This window comes from Cimex lectularius, unplaced genomic scaffold (assembly GCF_000648675.2).
Source record: "Cimex lectularius strain Harlan isolate CLEC.00 unplaced genomic scaffold, Clec_2.1 scaffold248, whole genome shotgun sequence".
NCBI classification, from domain to species: domain Eukaryota; kingdom Metazoa; phylum Arthropoda; class Insecta; order Hemiptera; family Cimicidae; genus Cimex; species Cimex lectularius.
Genome location: NW_019392778.1, coordinates 314,029 through 332,605, shown reverse-complemented (window position 1 = coordinate 332,605; position 18,577 = coordinate 314,029). Strand labels below are relative to the sequence as shown.

Sequence of the window (18,577 nt, the reverse complement as noted above, 5' to 3'; positions counted from 1 at the left end):
TTTTATATTTTTTCCTTTTTTTAGAAATTCTAAACATTCACAATAATTAAAAGTTTATATTGTACATAAAAAAAAATAAAGGCATTATTCTTCCTCTTTTTCCTCATTGAACCCTTTCGTATAGAGCGATGGGGCGAATACAATGCCCCTTTTTATCGTTTGACTTGCCGCGTGGATCTTCTCCAATATCGTCGGGTCGCCCATTACCTGGAGAAAAAATTGAACATTTGCAAAACGCTTAAAAATGTCTAAATATACTTGTATACCTTGGCGGCAGATTCGACGGCCTTGAGCATCTCGAGTAGCTGCTGTATGCGACGGACGAGTATGCCCTCCTGGAACTGCGACGCTTCGGGTAATTTCAGGATATCAGTGAATTTCTTTAAAAAATTAAAAAATCAACATTATACGTTTTTTCATCGATTATCGAGGAACCATACCATCTGCTGCGCCCAGCAGTAGATGATGTTCGTTATTCCAAAACTGAACCTAAACACCTCACAGCCTGAGGCGTCATCGATTCCATTCCGCCTTTCGCACTGTTCAATATCTTTTATTATTTCCTTCACCCTGTTGACCGCCTGGAAATACAGCATTAATTATCACAAATTAATTTTCTAAAGTTTAATAATGTAATAATAACATAATTAAAAGTTTTTACAGTTAAAAAAAAATGTTAATAATGAAAACTGACCAATTGGCAAAGCGAGCGACAAAGTTCGGAGACTATCATGATATTAAACTACCAAAAAACTGACGCGAAACAAACGCTTAACAAGAAATGGTTAGAAGAATGGCGTGCCTGGTTCAACAGCAGGAGTACTGGAGGGGTGCACAAATTGCTTTTCCCTATCCTTCGTAGACCACTAACAAAAACTATTTCTCATCAATAACTAGATTAGAACAAATTATATTTGTGTCGTTCTTCCACAGAATCAACTGCAGAGTTGGCAAATTGCGAAACATGCGGCGAACCAGAGAATATTAAACACATGTCTTTCATTGCCCGGAGTATGAAGCAAATAGGGAAATTTTTTTCAACAGAGTACACAGAATTAAAGAGGTCACCAAGCCATTTAGTTGGCAAAGTTTGCTCATATCTGGTAGGGACGATAAGATGATATAAGTTAATCTATTTATCCAAGACAGTGATATTAATGTGTAATTCTATTTATCCTTAGAAGTGCCTCGATCTGGGATCGGGTCCCGGGGTTGGATCTGGGGTTCACTTGTCAAGTGGGGGGCCTTGTCCTCTCTAAACGCTTCAGGCAGTTGTTAGCCCCGTCTAGTAATTCTCATTTATTTATTTAGGTATCCAGTAATTAATTCTGGTGGATATTCTTGCGAACTTTTGCTGAATGCCTTAAAGGCAAAGCAAAAAAAAATGTGAGAGATCCTGATAATATGAGGTTACATGGTTCATTGGTCTTATAGGAAGTATTACTCAGCTTGAAAAGAAAAAGAAACTTTACCTTGGGACTTAAAAGTCCGCTTTGATCATTAATTGCAAACAGTAAAAGTCTATTATAGAAATTAACTAAAAAGTGATAAGGGATAGTCAGAGACAGTCAAGGGCAGATCCAGGTCGGTCATCAAGGGTGGGTGGTAAAAAGTTTAGACGTAATGCCCTTTTATCTTTTTTTTTAAAAGCACAGGGGATTTTAAAAAAACGTGCAAATCAAGAGAAGACTCTACACATCGTTTCTCAGCCCAACACGTTTTCCAGCGTTCTCCTCATTCGATGGAAAAAACCTTGATTTAAAAGTTTTTAATTTCAAAAAGGAACTATAATTTTTATATACTTCCAAAAAATTTTTCCGTCATTGTCTGCAATGTAAATGTTTTTGGCCGCCAACATTAACGAATATTTAAAAAAAAAAAAAAAAAAATCACCAACCTAAGGGTTATCGAAAACCACCAGAAGGACATATCTAATCATGAAAGAAAATCATGTTCTATGTTGTAATTTTTTAGCATAAAACATAAACAAACAAAAAAACTCCTCATGGCAATAAGGAGTGAGAGGTAGATTTCTTTCTTTTGCAGAATCAAACCAGCAGTACTAAAAAATTTGCTACCTTAAACATTGGTAGAATAATTTGAAAACAGATGTGTTACGGGCAAAATGAACAAACAATTCAGTGCACAATGACCGGGCAATATGAATAATGACCACAGAAAATGGGCAATGTGATTAATTTAGTGTTTTCTTTCGTGTTTTCTCACTTTGACCGGCCATTATGCATAGCACTGCATCATTGAGCAAAGTGATAAAAATCTCAAAGAAATCCGAAAGATTTTTGTTCGGATAGATTTGGTTTCATTCGTGTGTGTTAGTTTTCTCACGGCTATGCTTCATGTCAGGTGGATCTCATAGACATGCAGTCACAAGCTGATGAAGGTTACAAATTTATTCTCATCTATCAGGATCACCTGACAAAATTCGTTCAGCTGCGACCCCTCGAAACAAAACGGGCAGAGGAGGTTGCCTACAATCTTTTAGATATTTTTACTATTTTTGGCACTCCAAGCATTCTACAGAGTGACAACAGAAGAGAATTTGCAAATGGTGTGGTTAAAGAAGTGTGTAATATGTGGCCTGAGCTGAAGATAGTCCATGGTAAACCATGGCATTCCCAAAGTCAAGGTCCAGTTGAGAGGTGCAACCAGGAAGTAGAGAACATGCTTAGCTCTTGGTTATAAACTAACAATACGTCTAAATGGGTTGAAGCACTTCGCTTTGTTTACGTAAGTTAGAACAGAGCCCACCATAATTAAATTACAGGGGAAACTCATTTATCCAGACCCATTTGTTAAAATATTTTTTATACATTTTTCATAATTCTCAATGTATGTATAATATTTTTTTTATATTCATAATTCAACTATGGGACCTTTAATTCATCATTCAACATTCATAAAGGCCGCCAAATTGCCCTTCCATTAGTCAACTCCTTTTTTCATGCTACATGTTTATTATGTATTATGTTTGTTTGTTTTTCATGTTTATTATATATTATGTTTGTTTATTTGTTTGTTTTTTATTATAATTTTGTAAAGATGTATCCTGTTTATTTCTCTGATGATCTCTAAAAACTTCTGCTGTCTTGTACAAGCTTTGCTTTTTGACAACAGGCAGAGATGTACCAAAATATTATTTTTTTATTGTACATGTAATGTGCTTCTTGCAAATGAAGATTTATTACTATTATTTGTCGGTTATACTGATGTGAGATTGAATGACAGTTACTTTGTTCTAAAAGATATTACTCAGCTACTTCAAATGAAATAAAAAAACAAACTCTGGACTTAAAAATGAAAAGTAATTATAGTAGGACTGAAATAGTTCAAAATGGTGGGAGTGAATTTGACAGGAGTGTACAAAGGTGAGATCCGTATAATGTACGAAGAAGTGGTAATAAGGATATATCCCATTCAAGTCTGTATACTATCATGTTCTTTGGAAGAGAAAATATTAAGATGTTCAAGCTTTGAATGAAGCTAGGACTAAATCGAGGTCTACTAGGAAAGTTAAGAGAAGGATCGCTCGTACCTTGGTCAGTCTAGGTGGGAGTACGGCGATGATCATATCATCCGATATGTCACTGTCATCGTCATTCTTGTCCTTGTTCTCGTGTACTAGGAACGAGAGTAGTGCTGCCACCTCTGGCGGTTCGAGGTCGAACAGGATGTTGTCAATCAGCATCTCGCATACTACAAGCTCGTACTTTGATATACGTGCGGCTATGTAACCTTTTGTTTTTACGCCTGAAAAGCAAAATAGAACAAATTAAGCGCTAGAAGTGGTGCTGAAATGATTGCGTACTTTCGTTTTCATCGATATAGTCTTTCTCCTTGAGTACGTTGATCATGTTGCTGTAGAGCGCCTTGTTCTGCAGGTTCTCGAGTATATCTCTCGTTTCATTTTTATTCTTGAGCGCCTCCTTCCAGAGGAAAACTTTTTCAAAGTGATTCTAAAGAAAAAATGAATACATGAGTTTCTTTGCGCATTAAAAAAATGAAAAAGGGAAAGGAAGGTATAACCTGAAAGTCTGCATAGGTCAGCGCTGAAGCAGCAATCGTCAGCTGTCCACTGAGGTATTTGAGCTTCGCCAGGAAGTCCCAGTGGTCCATATCCGTCTTCCTAAACAATACTGTGAATGTCTGCATATTGTTCGGATTCGCGAAGAAAAGGTTGTTGCACAAGTTGGCCACTTGGCTTGGTAGATTTCTGGAAGAAGAAAAAAATCAAGCCAATTGTCAATCGTGTTCGTAAGCATCCGGTACGAACTTGTTGCCGTAGGAATTCTTCGGCATTCGCTTGATGTAGGAGTACGCCATGTGCAGCTCCTCCCTCTTGTACTTGACATTGTACACCTCGAATATGTCTGTCGCTTTTATGGTCGCAATGAAGTAGCAGTCTTCGGAGAACGGTTGCAGGAAATGGAAGCATGGTAGCATTGAGACCATTTTGTACCACCTGTTGAGCTCCTTTTCAGTGAACTTAGATTCATCCTTTGGCGCAATGTCAGTGTACACTTTCACATGTGCCTTAAGCATTATGACAATATAATTAACGGTATCCCTCGTTGGGCGTTTCACCTCGAGGATAATGCCGATCCTGTTAATTTCGTTCTTGAACGTTACTTTGACAAAACGTCCTTCCTCAAGTTCTAACTTGCCTATGAAATTTTCCTTTAAAAAAATTTTTTTTAATTTTAAAATTTAAAAAAGAAAAAGATTAAAACTTTAAAAATACCTTGTCCTTGTACCAAACTGAGAAAAATTTGTCAGCTTGATCGTAAAAATTGGAAAGCATCGATTTCGTCTGTTCTGACATCGTAGTGTCAATATCGATTTCATAGACTTGTGCGCGAATCCCGTATTTTTCATAGTCTGCCCTGAAAGTTGAAGTAGTAAGAAAGTGATGATTTTATTTTTTGGACATTTTGAGCTATTGGGCCATCATCAGCAGCCTGTGGGCTAAGGTTAATTCCTGCTTACCACCACCCATATCGACAGACATCCAATGAACTTTAATTAAGCCATCTTTTAACCAAGATGGAAATCAGATTCCGAACTTAAATATAAAACTTCACTTGTTAATACCGCAGCTGTCCTAATTTTCACTTTTCCGTTTCCTTTTCTATTAATTTCAATCCTTCTTTTCTCATTTTTTTGTTACAATTAAGAAGTTCTTCAAAATAAAAGAAAAAAAGATATATATANTTTTTTTAAATAAATATCTGAGAAATTATCTCTATTTTTGGTATTGTTTGTTTGTTTGTTTGTTTAACCTGTTTAACCTTGGGTACCGTTGAGTCAAAGGCCCACCGCTCAGACCATGATCTTTCATGCTCAAAGATGATCGTACATATTTTTTTTTTTGTCGATCAGGGATTTTCATACCTCGCATATACACACGAGCTATTAATTCATACACACACGAGCAATTAATTCTTCCTTGTCACCAACAAGATCGTGGTTGCTGATTTTTCATCGGAAGCAGCCTGCTCGTATCTTATTCACATCATTCGTTCGATGTGCTCCTCCCCATTTTCCGTTGGAGACCATTGTCAGGGACTCCACGAACTTCTCGTCAAGGTATGTATATTAATTTTTTTAAATTCATAATTCAACTGTGGGACCTTTAATTCGTTGTTCAAAATTTGTAAAGGCCGCCAAATCGCCCTTCCACTAGTCACACAATCAAAGAGGCCGGAGCGACCGAAAGTCACGTTTTTGTTTAAAAAAATTAATTTAAAAAAAGTAAAAAATTAAAATAATAATGAAAAGGTGTATCCTATTTTAAAAAGACTAGGAATTGCTGTGTCGTGCTTTTCATACGTTAGCTTCCATTGAAAAGGTTTTAAATTTATTCATATATCAAGTTATATTTAAAATAATAGTCTCCTGTCTAGTTTCTTGAGTCGATTTTCCTTTATCTTACCCATTGAAATTAATAGAAAAGGAAATGTTAAAATGAAAATTAGGGCAGCTACGGCGTTAACATCACTTTTGTAATAAAATAATTCATATTTTCCCGTTAAATAAACTTAAAAAACAATAAAATTAAAAACTATAACTTTATCTGACCGCAGATGGAAATTCGCTAAAATTGTTACGGTTTTTTTTTTTTTTTTTTTTTTCCAAAAGGATGCTGAGACTATTGTCAATGCCTTGTGGATTGACAGTTGGCATTTTAGAATGAATGATTTTGGGAGATTTTTTATTGTTTAAGAGATTAATAATTTTGATGGGAGGATGTTTAATTTTTTTTTTAAAGAAAACTAACTTGTAGTCGTTCTTCTTGAGCTGCTGGTCATTCTCTCTGAAACTGTTCGCCATCATCGCGTCGACTGTGATCATCTCGCGTTTCGCGAGAGTGATGAGTATCATTCTGTAGAATATTCTGAACTGGGACGTCAGCTTGGTCGGATTGCCTTCCATCACCGTCTGGAGGTGGTGGAACGGTATGACTTGCTTTGGCCAGTTCATTATGTACACGTTGCCCTCCATGTCCTTGCCGCGGCGACCGGCCCGGCCTGCCATCTGGATGTACTCGGCCGGAGTCAGGAGGCGTTTGTTCGAACCGTCGAATTTTTCGATCGTGTTGAAAACGACAGTGCGCGCCGGCATGTTCACACCCATCGCGAACGTCTCCGTGGTGAAAAGTACCTATTTAGAAAAAAACCACCTGTTTTTATCAAAATCTGCTACACTTCCAAAGAAATATCTTACTTTGACAATCCCTTGGTGGAACAGGGATTCTACGATTTCTTTTAAAATGGGCAAAACGCCACTGTGATGAACTCCTATGCCTCTCTCCAATAGCTCTTTCATGACACTTATCTTAAAAATAAAATTAAAAACTAAAAAAATTATATGTACGATTATAAGTTGAGATTATGTATGATCTTAAAGCCTACAATGAGGTTATATGAAAGGTTATAAAGGGTGCCTTTAAGATCTCACCAACAGAAAAATCGCTGTGGGGTAAGTAGGGCTCTTCTGAACTCTGGTTTCGAGAAAATCGTCAACGAATCAATTTACCAGCCTATCATAAATGTTGATTGGATGCATGTAAAATTTATTAGTTTCTCATAAAAACAACACAAATGATAACCTATGAAGGTGAAACCTTTTTGACTGTTCATTTATTCCTCCACCACACCTAACCAAGTACGAACATTATCCTATGTGGATCCAGAAAGACACTGAGGTAACTGTGAGTTCGTCCAATGCACCTCATCTTTCACCGGATGAAGTTGGGGAGAACACAAAGTTACCTAAACAGTAAGGTTACATGCGAGGTTAGAAAGGGTGCCTTCACAATCACCCAGGCTAACCAAACAGAAAGAAAACCTGTATGGAGTAATTAAAGGTCCACTGATCATGCCAGATGGGGATATTTTTGCTTTTTCTGACAACTTGGTATTAGCATTCGGAGAAACAATTTAAATTGGGAAATAAAGCTTTACTCATTGAACAATGATCAGTCAAGAACGGAATTAAGTTTAACCCAGAAACATCTGAAATTATATGAATTTCTACACTGAAAAGCAAACATTTGCTGATTTACAAAAATTTATTGAAGCATTGTAAAGGTAGCCGTTCCGAAGGACACCACATGCAGCCAGATCAGGCCATGTCAAAATGGGTCAGAACACAGGTAGGCTTCGTGTTGAAAGTTTTAATTATCTGTATGTAGAATTAAATACAATATTTCATAAAAACACAAAGTATAACCTATGAAGATGTAATCTTCTCAGCTGTTTATTTATTCCTTCACTACCCTAACCAAGTCCACGCAACTTTTTCTCAGTTTCTGGGAGACATTGATTGAGTTTTTAAATCAGTCTTTCACCATTTGAAAAGGTGATGAAGAGATTTTGAACATACCCTATACCTTAAAACTGTATTTACTACATTGAGTCAACCACCGTATGAGGAAATAAGGATTTGGACTCTACACACTACCCAGGATCTATTTATTTATCAAAGGCTAAATAAATTAAAACATCACCTGCTCTAATTTTTGGTCATCTTCATCGAGTTTTTTGATGTGCATCTTGAGGAAAGTCAGTATGCTCCACTTTTCCCTTGAGGTCGTCAAGTTGACACGACAGAGGGACGCTAGCTCATCACACTTTTTACGAGAGAATATGAAAACGACGACAGGCATGAGGTCTGCAGATTTGAGCATGTAGATGAGCCTCGTCCATAGCATTTCATCCTGCAGGAATAAAAAAAATATATATTTTTATTTTATTATTTTTGTTTTAACTTTATCGTCTTGCCCTTTTTCTCCTAATTTGTTCCATATCAGGATCATCCTTGTAGTTTCGCTTGCTATCCTTGTATCTTTTGGCCGACTCGGCCTTTTTGACGGCGAGTTTCTCCTTCATAGATTGCGCATTGTCCGTCTCGCATATCTGCATGAACTTGTCATAGTTGGCTCGGTTGAGCTTACCGTCAGCGACCTTGAGAAGGCACGACATGTCGCTGATGTGCGAGTGCTTTGACTGCTCGGACGACATGTAGAGGTAGTGTTTGAGCGGGACGGGACGGTGGTTTGTCGTACAGACGGTGACAAGGCGCCTTTTCGTCCTACCGATCCAAGTTGAGAACTCGATCGCGTTCGGCACCGTTGCTGAGAGCATTACAATTTTAACCCTCGATGGGAGAAGGATCAAGCACTCCTCCCAAACATGGCCTCTCTTAATTTAAGAAAATAAATAAATAATAATACTAAAGATAAGAATTTTTTTTAACTGACCTCAGGATCGTTCAGATAATGAACCTCATCAAATATGACAAATTCAAGGTCGTGTATCTTCTCCGACGAGTTGTACAACATCGAACGGAGAATTTCTGTCGTCATGATGAGACACCTGGCCGATTCGTTGAGCTGTGTATCGCCCGTAATGAGACCAACCGATATGTCCTTGAATTTTTTGCTGAAATCGTGAAACTTCTGGTTTGACAGGGCTTTGACAGGCGACGTATATATCGCCCTCGTCTGATTCCTCTTCGCCATCGCTATGGCGTATTCAGCAACGACTGTCTTGCCAGCAGATGTGTGTGCCGCTACGAAGACATGGTAGCTCTGCTCCAACGCCAAAATCGCCTGTGGATGGTGAATTAGAAATTTAAATCATTATTTTTTCTTTTTTTTTTTTGTTATATTTGAGATCAAAATTTTACAGACTCGTTTTTGAAAGTTGTCCAGATCGAATGGAAATGTGAGTGCAGGCTGTTTGATAAAGCTCATATCTACCGGGTTGTAGGTGTTCGCTTGTACAGCATATGCCCCCTTATACAAGATCTGAGAGAAAGGTGTAGTTAGAAAAAGAAAACGGGAAGAAAATTAAAAAAAAAAATACTTTTGAAACAGAACCGCCGAGTGCTGTTGCCTTCTCTTCACCGAGCTTAATGACATCACTGTCATCTGGTTCTTCACAACGTCCAATATCACACATTTTTAAATTTTCGTCGTGTTCCTAAAACAACTTTATTAAGAGTGTGAAAAACAATTTTAAAAAATCTAAACGGACCTTCTCAACTTTCTCATACAGTAGTAGTCCATCGCTTTCAAAACGAGCTGTACGCTCCATCTCCTCCTGCTCTTCTTTCTCCTCCCTTGTCAAATCCCGTCCCAACGGTTTGAACTTCGATAGGAGCTTCTCGACACCGCCCTCTTTGGCGAGCTCGGCCTCATCCTCGGGCAATGGGTGATCAAATGGGTCTAAGTGGTGCGGCATGTCCTCTTTGAACTCTAACACCCACTTCTGAAGCTTCTCGTACGACACATCAAAGTTCTCCATGATCCAAAGGTTCACGATTTCCATCCTCCTCTCCTTGTACCGCTTCTCATTCGACGTGTTCAACAGACATAGCGCCAGTTTTAAACTATCTCCAATTTTAAAGCCTATTATAAAAAATAACATGTGGTGTTTAGTGACCGTTAATTAATGATTATTTGGAGATCGTGAGATGCGGTCTTGTGTGACGTAGGTTTAGAAAAACATTTTCTTCATCGTGCCAATGTTTCAATCTTTATTGAAGGGGCCTGGGATTTATAAACATTGTTTAAATTATACAAATAAATGTAGGATGTGAAAAAATGAATTTATACAATGATAGGACTCAATCAACTTATTTGTACTCACTGAAGATGATGATCTCAATAAAGATCGAAACGTTGGCATGATAAAGAAAATGCATTTCTAAACTTACGTCACACCAGACTGCATCTTACAATCTCCAAATAAACATAAAAAATAATCCATTATATTTAGTGGTCAATTGACCAAATTACTTCTTTCAATTAATTAATCTTTTTGTGTAAGGTTTTGGTTGAAATGAAAAAGTTAGTTCGGCTGAAGGTCATGGTTTCGAATCCTGCTCATCACACCAACTTTTTCATTACAACCAAAACCTTATGTAAAAAGATTAATTAATAAAAATAATATTTAAAAAAATTATAAATCAAATACTAACTGTAATATAAAAAAGATGTACCTTTATATTCATTGAATTGTTTGAAAGGCGCCCAGGTGTATGTGTTGACGCGTTCTTCCTCATCATCTGACTCTTCATCGCTCGTCCAATCCGTGATATTATCGGCAATTTTTGCATTTTTGTAATTGTTTCCCTTCAAGTACTTGCTGACATGCATGTTTTCACCAGTGGATGAACATTCACTCTCGAAGTCTGAGTCGAGTTCGAACTCGCTCAAAGGTTCCTTAATCCCTTCATTAAACTGAAACGGCTCTTTTACGAGGTTGATTCGTTTTATATACTCGGGGATTAGCGTGTTGTCCAAATTATCCCAATAATTTTGATCGACATCAAAATCTTTTTAAAAAAATAAAATAAAATATATACAGATATTTTAATATAAATAAAATATACCTTCACAGTTGTCTGGAATGTCTGATTTTATGTCTTGAAGGAACTGATTTATTTCATCGATGCCTTTGTCGTTAGCAGCGACAAACTCGCCCTTTTTTAAATATGCCAACAGCTTTGTGTCATCCCTGTTGAACTCATTGTACAAGGACGAATCGCTGCACTCGCCGTCTCGGCACGAGTCGATGTCATCGAGGATCTTCTCCTGGTCGGCGAGCGACAGCCCTGTCGTACCTGAGAAGGCAAGGTTTGAGTATTCGGGTATCTCGGACAGGACTCGCCTTATGAGTATGGCATCAGGCTGGAATACGTTCGTGCTGTAGTACGGGTACGTGAGGAAGTCCCTCTCGTACGATTCGACATTCATCCTGAACCTTGCCCCAGCCTCTTTCTCTTCAGGCAACGTTTTGTAAAGGCCCTTTTTGTCGCCATGGCGCTTCACCCACTCCTCGGTGAATTTTTTGTTCAACTCTTCACACTTTGGGTGGCCTTGAACGAATCCTACATTTTCCTTGTCTTGAGCTTCAAAAACACAATTGATTAATGACAAAACTAATTAAATGTAACTTAAATTTAATTAAAAGTATATTAATTTAACAAATTAGCATTTTTCATAAATATGAGAATTTAGTTAAATTTCTCAAGTCTTCAACAGGTGGTCGAACGTGACACAAAATTGAACATAGATTTACTCACTGAACCACTCACACACCTTGCCTACTACCCTTCACTCGCCCACCCCACTCATCTACTCATTGAACTACTCACTATCACAATCAACTCACCTACCCACTCTTTCTCACTCAACTTGAACTATTCGCACACCTCACCTACTCAAACCCTCATTCGCAGTCATTCAACTACTCACATGCTCTCAGTCGCCTACTCATTCCCTGCCTACTTATTCTCATCAAACTACTCACAATCTCACTCACCTACCCTCTCTTACTCACTGAACTACTTACTCACCTACTCACTTTCACTCACTGAACTTGATTTAATCACACACCTCACTCACCTACTCAAATCCTCTCATTCACACTCATTTACCTACTCACATTCTCTTACTCACTCCCCTACACATTATGACTGACACTTCTCACTCACCTACTCACTCTCATGCAACTGCTCATACACACCCACCTAGTCACATTCGCATGCATTCGGCTACTAACATTCTCTCACTCAACTACTAGCTCACCTACTCCCTCACACTTTCACAATGACTCACTCAAACTACTCATTGATGTACACAGTCAAAATAAAGCACTCATTTTCTTACGTGCATTCCTTCAAACTTCTCCTACTCACAAAACTAGCCAATGACTTAACTACTCTATCACACTCACTTGCCTACTGACTATAGCTTACACTTACTTGCTTTCTTGACCTCACTATGGTTCTCTTACCTAACAGGTAGTCCTTGATGGCTGTATTCTTTTCTCCCATACTTTCTTCTTTAAAGATAAGGCATTCTCCCTTTCCATCAGGATTTTCCTTTTCAGCAAGTTCTTTAATTTGAAGAAATAAAAATTACCCTGAATAATTTTTTAAAATACTTTCATATTGAATTACCTTCTAATTTTGCCATTGTCTCTTGGAATAATGAAGTTGAATTGACATCATAAGACACTTAGAGAATTAAAAAATGTTTTGGTTTTATTTTTTGTTCTTAAATTAAATTGTTTTATATAATTGATTGAACGAAAATGACCGAATACATACAGGGTGTAAAGTCCTCGTTTTTCTTTTCTTCATCACACACACCCTGAACATCAGCAAATGCCTCATCGATGAGCTGCTCAAGCCGTCCCTCTACCTTCAATGTTTCACCCCTGAAGACCTTAGCATCGTCCTTACAGTTGAAAAATGGCAGGTCAAGTGCGTATAGGAACTCCTCGACATCTTCGCAATCAGGTAGACGGGCGTCTTTGATGCCCAACTCCTCCATGCATGACCTCGCCTTATCCATGAGCGGCGTCTGTTTGTTGTCATCGATCAATTTTTTCTCGCTTATAGTTTGTACTGGGGTAGAAGAAGAAATACATTATCTTAATAGTTTCTTAAATTAAAAAAATATTATAATTTAAAATATATATATTAAAAAATGTACCTAGTTCATTTATTTCTTGATTTAAAGAATTCTTGTCTACGTTATCTTCAAAGTCACGTTTTCGCTTTTTCTGCTCATTCGGCTTTGCATTTATGGCCTCCTCTTCCTCCTCTTCCTCATCTTCCTTTCATACAGAAGAACTTTTATTTGAAAGATTTCTCTTTTCTATTTTTTATAACATACCTCTTCATCTACTTGACAGCCTGGTGGTTCCCAGCCGTATTTACGCAGACGATGTGTATCTGGACGAGTATCATCGACCCAACGACCTATTTGGCCCCTCAGGCAGTACTCACGTTCCCGCAGCTCTATGTTCTTCAGGCCGACCTTGTAGTCCACAATTTTCCCTGTATCCTCGTCCCGGACAGCCTGTTAAAAATTATTTTTTTAAAAATAGTATTTAATCCAATACAGTTTATGGTCCAATTCACCAATTAACATTTTTCAATTAGTATTTAATAATTATTTATTTTTATACTTACAACGAATGAAAATGGATTGAATACAGGGTGAATCTTAAGGAGACGGTTTACATTTATTTGTATCTCGCCATTCTGTACTTTTCTGTTAAACTGGGCTGCCGTGATGGCATCAACTGAGCCTTCTTCAGGCAACTCGAACAGTGAATTCATACTGCTCTCTTGTAAAACTGTCTGAAAAATAAAATAAAAAATTATAAAAATCAATTGAAAAGATTATTAACGTGAAATACTGCAACGTACAGAAAAATGCTGAAGAAAACAGTCTAAAATCGCCCCGTTTTCATCTCCTTTCGAGTGTACTGCTGAGTATTCCCAATTGTCATAATCACCAGCCAATATCGCCTCTTCGGACGGTGTCAGTCTTTTGATCAGATCCCTGGTTCAATGGGATAGAAGCATGAAAGAAAAAAAAATTATATACAGTATTTTATGATTCGTTTCGTACCTCGGCATTGGGCCAGAACTGTGCGGAAAGAAGCCAAGATCCTCGACCCATCTGACAATCTCAGCGTCTTCCAGGTCACTTCGTCCAGCAGAGGCAAAGTCATACAACTCCGAGTTGAACTCCTCATCCGACATCGGGTCGGCAAATTGTAATTCCATTGGCTTCCAGCCTGGCCAGAAGGATAAAAATTATAATAATCAAATGAGTTTAATAAAAAGTATAATAAAAAATCATGCTTACTTGCAGGCTCTTGCTTTTTATCAGCGCCCTTCCCCATTTCCATTAATTTCCAGTCCAATTCTTCCAAGTCCTTTAAAAAAGTATTACATTTTAATTTTATTTATTTTAAATACTAAAATATAGTATATTATACTTTGTCGAGGAATTGCCTGGCAACTTTGACCCTCTTTAGGTCGACCGTTTCGAGAAGAGCTGAAGTTGCAGCAAGGTACTCGACATACGAAGGCTGGTACTTCTTGAAGTCGGTGTACCTATTCGTTAACATCTTGACCTTAGTCACAAGCTCTTTGTAGTGCTTGTTGTGGTCCTTGTTGTGGTTAGCCTGCACCTGGCCCATTTCTTTCAGGCAGTTTACTATGTAGGATATCTCATTTAGCAGGATCATTTCCTGGGATGTTACGATGTCGGGCTTTAGCTCGAGCTCAGACCTGACAAAGCGCAATGCCTCGACGATAGACCGGGCAAAATCGTCGGCTGTCATGAGCCTGTCTTCGACAGCGCAGTTGGCCAAGGGCGTCCTGTTCGGCAAACAATACGGTTCCAAGCCGAACAGATCGGCATAATGGAACACACAACTGTCCTTCCTCTTTTAAAAATTAAAAAAAAAAATTAAAAAATTATTTTTAAAAATCAATAAAAATAAAATACAAAATACATACAACACTCTTCTCATGTTTCGACTAAAAAAACAAATAAAATTTTAAACATTAAAAAAAAATTACAAAAATAAACCTCAAAATCAAACCTCACCTTTTTAAAATTCTTAAATGTATCATCTAATTTTTTAATTGTCTCCTGGAGGAGAAAAAAAATAAATACAAAATTAATTTTGAATGTTAAAAAATAATAAAATAAATAAATAATAATAAAAATACGTTTTAAACAAAATTACCGAGGGAGAACCCAAACTGAGATCGAGATCCTGTACCGTCTGGTACCAATATTTTAATTTACCCTCTAATTCTGACCACTGGAAATTGAAAAAATATATAATAATAACAATAATAAATTAAAATAAATTATATTAAAACTACCTCTTCCTCAGTCAAGTCACCACCCTGAAATTTAAAATATAAAATAAGCAATTAATTATTAATATAATGTCTAATAAATAATTCCTTTCTTTTTAATTTTATTTAAACATTTATTTTGTTGTTTTGGGAATTTACAAGTGAAGCTGATGATGGGTGTAAACCCCCAAAAATGTCCAAATAAATGTTTAAACAAGTAATAAAATTACTTTATTACATTTTTACAAAACCCAAATTTTATTTTTAGAAATTAACCTTAAAATTTTCCATTATTTATTTTTAAAAAATTTTTTAATAAGTCTAATAATAAATTATTAAAAAAGTCACCTCTTGGCTCATGTTGATATATTTTCTGATTTTCTCCCATACCCAAGCGACCTGAAATACTCATTTGTATCTTATTTTGTTTTTTGTATTTGTTTTTTAATTTTATGCATACCTCATTTTCAAAATCACCACGGTCGCTGGTTATGAGCTTGCAGACTTTGTCAGCTCCAAAGGCATCAATCTGAAAATATTAAAAAAAGTTTTAACGAAACATACGAAGGACAGGATGAAAGTTTACCTTCTGCAGATGACGTTGCAAATCTTCCCCTGTATTGACTGTAACCTGTAATTTAAAAACTTTTATAACGTTCTATCATTTTAGAGTGTATTTCATTAATTTAAAATTACTATTTTACTGAACAACTTGTCCCTAATTTCAACAGACTGTCTATCAAAGAGACAGCCCATAAATTAAATACATGATGAAAAATATGTGACATTAATGACCCTTGGGTCAATTTTTCCAAAGGGTCGTGACATGAATGGAGAAATATGAACAAACCGCTAATTTATTGCAATGCCCGAGTAAATTTTAGCATATTACTAACAAATGTGTGTTTAAAATAATCCGAGTTAAGAGGGTCGAGCGTGTTCTTGCTGAACCGCTCTAAAGATCTACCAGCCTTGCCACTTGTTTTAAGATATAAATATATAGCAAGTTTTATTCATTACCCATGAAAATTTTAGTATAATGGTCAATACAGCCTTGAACCCTCTGGATAAAGATACAGCCTTCAAGAAGAAAGCGAATTTAGTTGTTACTGCCAAGCTTTCGACCTACTTTAAGGTTATCATCGAGCAAAAAAAAATCAGGTTGACATATTCAATCTATACCTGGATCCAGTGTTCATGAGTGAAAAAGTGGCCGATATTCCTAATACAAAAAATTAAAACAATCTGACAAGCCAAATTCGGGTTTTTTGAAAAAGATTATTAGGGTCGAGAGTGTGAGTCTTTACTGAATCACTTCTAAGGAGCTATTAGACTTGTCAATTCCGTCAAAATGTAAAGAAACAGCAAATTTGCTTCATTAATCGGTAAATTTTACCATACTGCATGTTTAGAACAGTCTGACAGTCCAAATTAGGCTTTTTTTGTGCTTGAAATTACCTGGCTAAACTTATATACCCTGAATAACGATTTTTTTTATCTATGGCTATTTGAGGTGCTTTGAAACACATCTTCTGGCTTCTTATTCTCGATTCAATTTTCAACCCAGGACAGGACTTGAAATGAATTATCACATAAGCTTTCTAGAAAAGCCTTCAGATCCATCGACAATCAGGATAATTTTACAAACAGAATCATAGTTGCCCCGGAATGATTCTACCGGTGTTAAAATTGTCTGCAGATATTGTCGCCTCAATAATCGCCACCAGTACCCTCAAACTTTACACGTATGCTGTATAATTTTTTTTTCCATTGAACTCCCCTGAAGTATACGTAAGTTTGTACGACATATCCAATAATAGAACACCATTTGGAGATTTTCCTGATTGTCGGAAGATGTCAAACGACAGAAAGTTTTCTGAAGATTTTATTTTCAAGGTTGTAAGATCATGACTGACAGTGACGACAAGTCTTTGATCTTTGAAAAATTGGAGCCCAAGAGAGTCGACCCTAGTTGGGGGAGAAAATTCCACCTAGAGGAAAAATTCTAGGAGAATTTTGGAATTTGTTTTTATAAATAATTTTCAACTAAGAGCTGGATTTGAATTTGTTCAACCTGAAAAAATAAAAATAAAAACATTGTGAAACTCTTTACTCACCGAATTGGGCACGTGTAAATTCAAACGGTATGGTTCATCTGCCATGTTCCCTCGATTGACCGACGACCAAAACAAACACTGCGTAACGTAAATTCCGACGAAGGTTTCAAACTTTCAACGTCAAAGCTGCCAACGGGAAAAGACAAAATATCCCCTTTTTTCATTAAAAAAAAAAAAAAAATCCAAAGAGAGGCTGCTTAATTTGACTTCTCCGATTATTTCAAATAGGATTTAGAGACCTTTACATTAAAATTTTCCTGTATAACGAAGAAAACATATTTTTTTTACATTTTGAAGAAATTGACAAGGGGAGACCCGGTTCAGCACGAAGACATGCTTTCTATCCTTCTCACCCAAAAATAAAAACAATTAACAGCTAATTTATCCTGCCTGACTTTTAAAAGAGTTTTAATGACCGATATACTAAAATTTTCCTTGGTATTCGATTAAACATCTTATTTCTTTATATTCAATGAAATTGACAAGGCAGGTAGTTCTTGAGGACTGGTTCACCAAGAACATACGCTCTCGAACTTTTCATGCATAAAAAAATGTCTAATTTTACCCGTAACAACGTGCATTAGTGAGCAGTATACCAGAATTTGTCTGGGAAATAAAGTAAGCCTGATATTTCTTTATATTTCAGTGTTATTTACAAGAGGTGGCCCTTGAGTAATGGTTCTCCAACAATATACGCTCTCGACCCTTTCATGGATAAAAAAACGTCTAATTTTACCTGTCAAACTGATTTAAACATGTTTTAATGTCCAATATACTACAATTTCCCTTGGTATTCGATTAAACATCCTATTTCTTTATATTTCAATGGAATTTATGAGACAGGTGACTCTTGAGATGTTTTTCATCAAGAACTTACGCTCTCGACCCTTTCGTGTAAAAAATCCTCTAATTTTACCTGTTTAACTGTCTTAAACATGTTTTAGTGACCATTATGCTAAAATTTACTTTGGTAATCAAGCAAGCCTGCGATTTCGTTATATTTCAATGAAATTGGCAAGACAGGTAGTTCTTGAGAAGTGGTTCACAGAGATCATACTCTCTTGACCCTTTCATGCATTTAAAAAACGTCTGTTTTTACTGTCAAACTGTTTTAGTAACAAATATACTCAAAATTTACCTTGGTAATCAAGTAAACCTGATATTTGTTTATATTTCAATGGAATTTACAAGACAGGCGACTCTTGAGATCTGGTTCACCAAGAACATACGCTCTCGACCCTTTCACGCGAAAAATC

At 36.6% G+C, this 18,577-nt stretch overlaps 1 protein-coding gene across 1 annotated transcript; it reads right to left on the bottom strand.

Annotated features, from left to right (window-relative positions):
- Positions 1–7: 7 nt before the first annotated feature.
- Positions 8–17,426, bottom strand: LOC106670824. Its single transcript, XM_014401454.2, has 36 exons — positions 17,322–17,426; positions 15,791–15,835; positions 15,665–15,733; positions 15,553–15,603; positions 15,229–15,252; positions 15,087–15,164; positions 14,945–14,989; positions 14,854–14,874; positions 14,328–14,780; positions 14,195–14,264; positions 13,955–14,123; positions 13,750–13,885; positions 13,510–13,680; positions 13,211–13,396; positions 13,028–13,151; positions 12,640–12,939; positions 12,490–12,546; positions 12,324–12,425; positions 10,918–11,436; positions 10,525–10,860; positions 9,558–9,931; positions 9,387–9,503; positions 9,212–9,328; positions 8,780–9,130; positions 8,301–8,720; positions 8,027–8,236; positions 6,742–6,852; positions 6,296–6,678; positions 4,760–4,901; positions 4,292–4,695; positions 4,045–4,231; positions 3,827–3,974; positions 3,554–3,768; positions 441–581; positions 267–380; positions 8–207 (listed from the first exon to the last, which is right to left on the bottom strand). Exons 1-36 carry the CDS (start codon positions 17,364–17,366, stop codon positions 85–87), a joined length of 6,558 nt encoding a protein of 2,185 aa, XP_014256940.1. The 5' UTR covers positions 17,367–17,426; the 3' UTR covers positions 8–84.
- Positions 17,427–18,577: the final 1,151 nt, after the last annotated feature.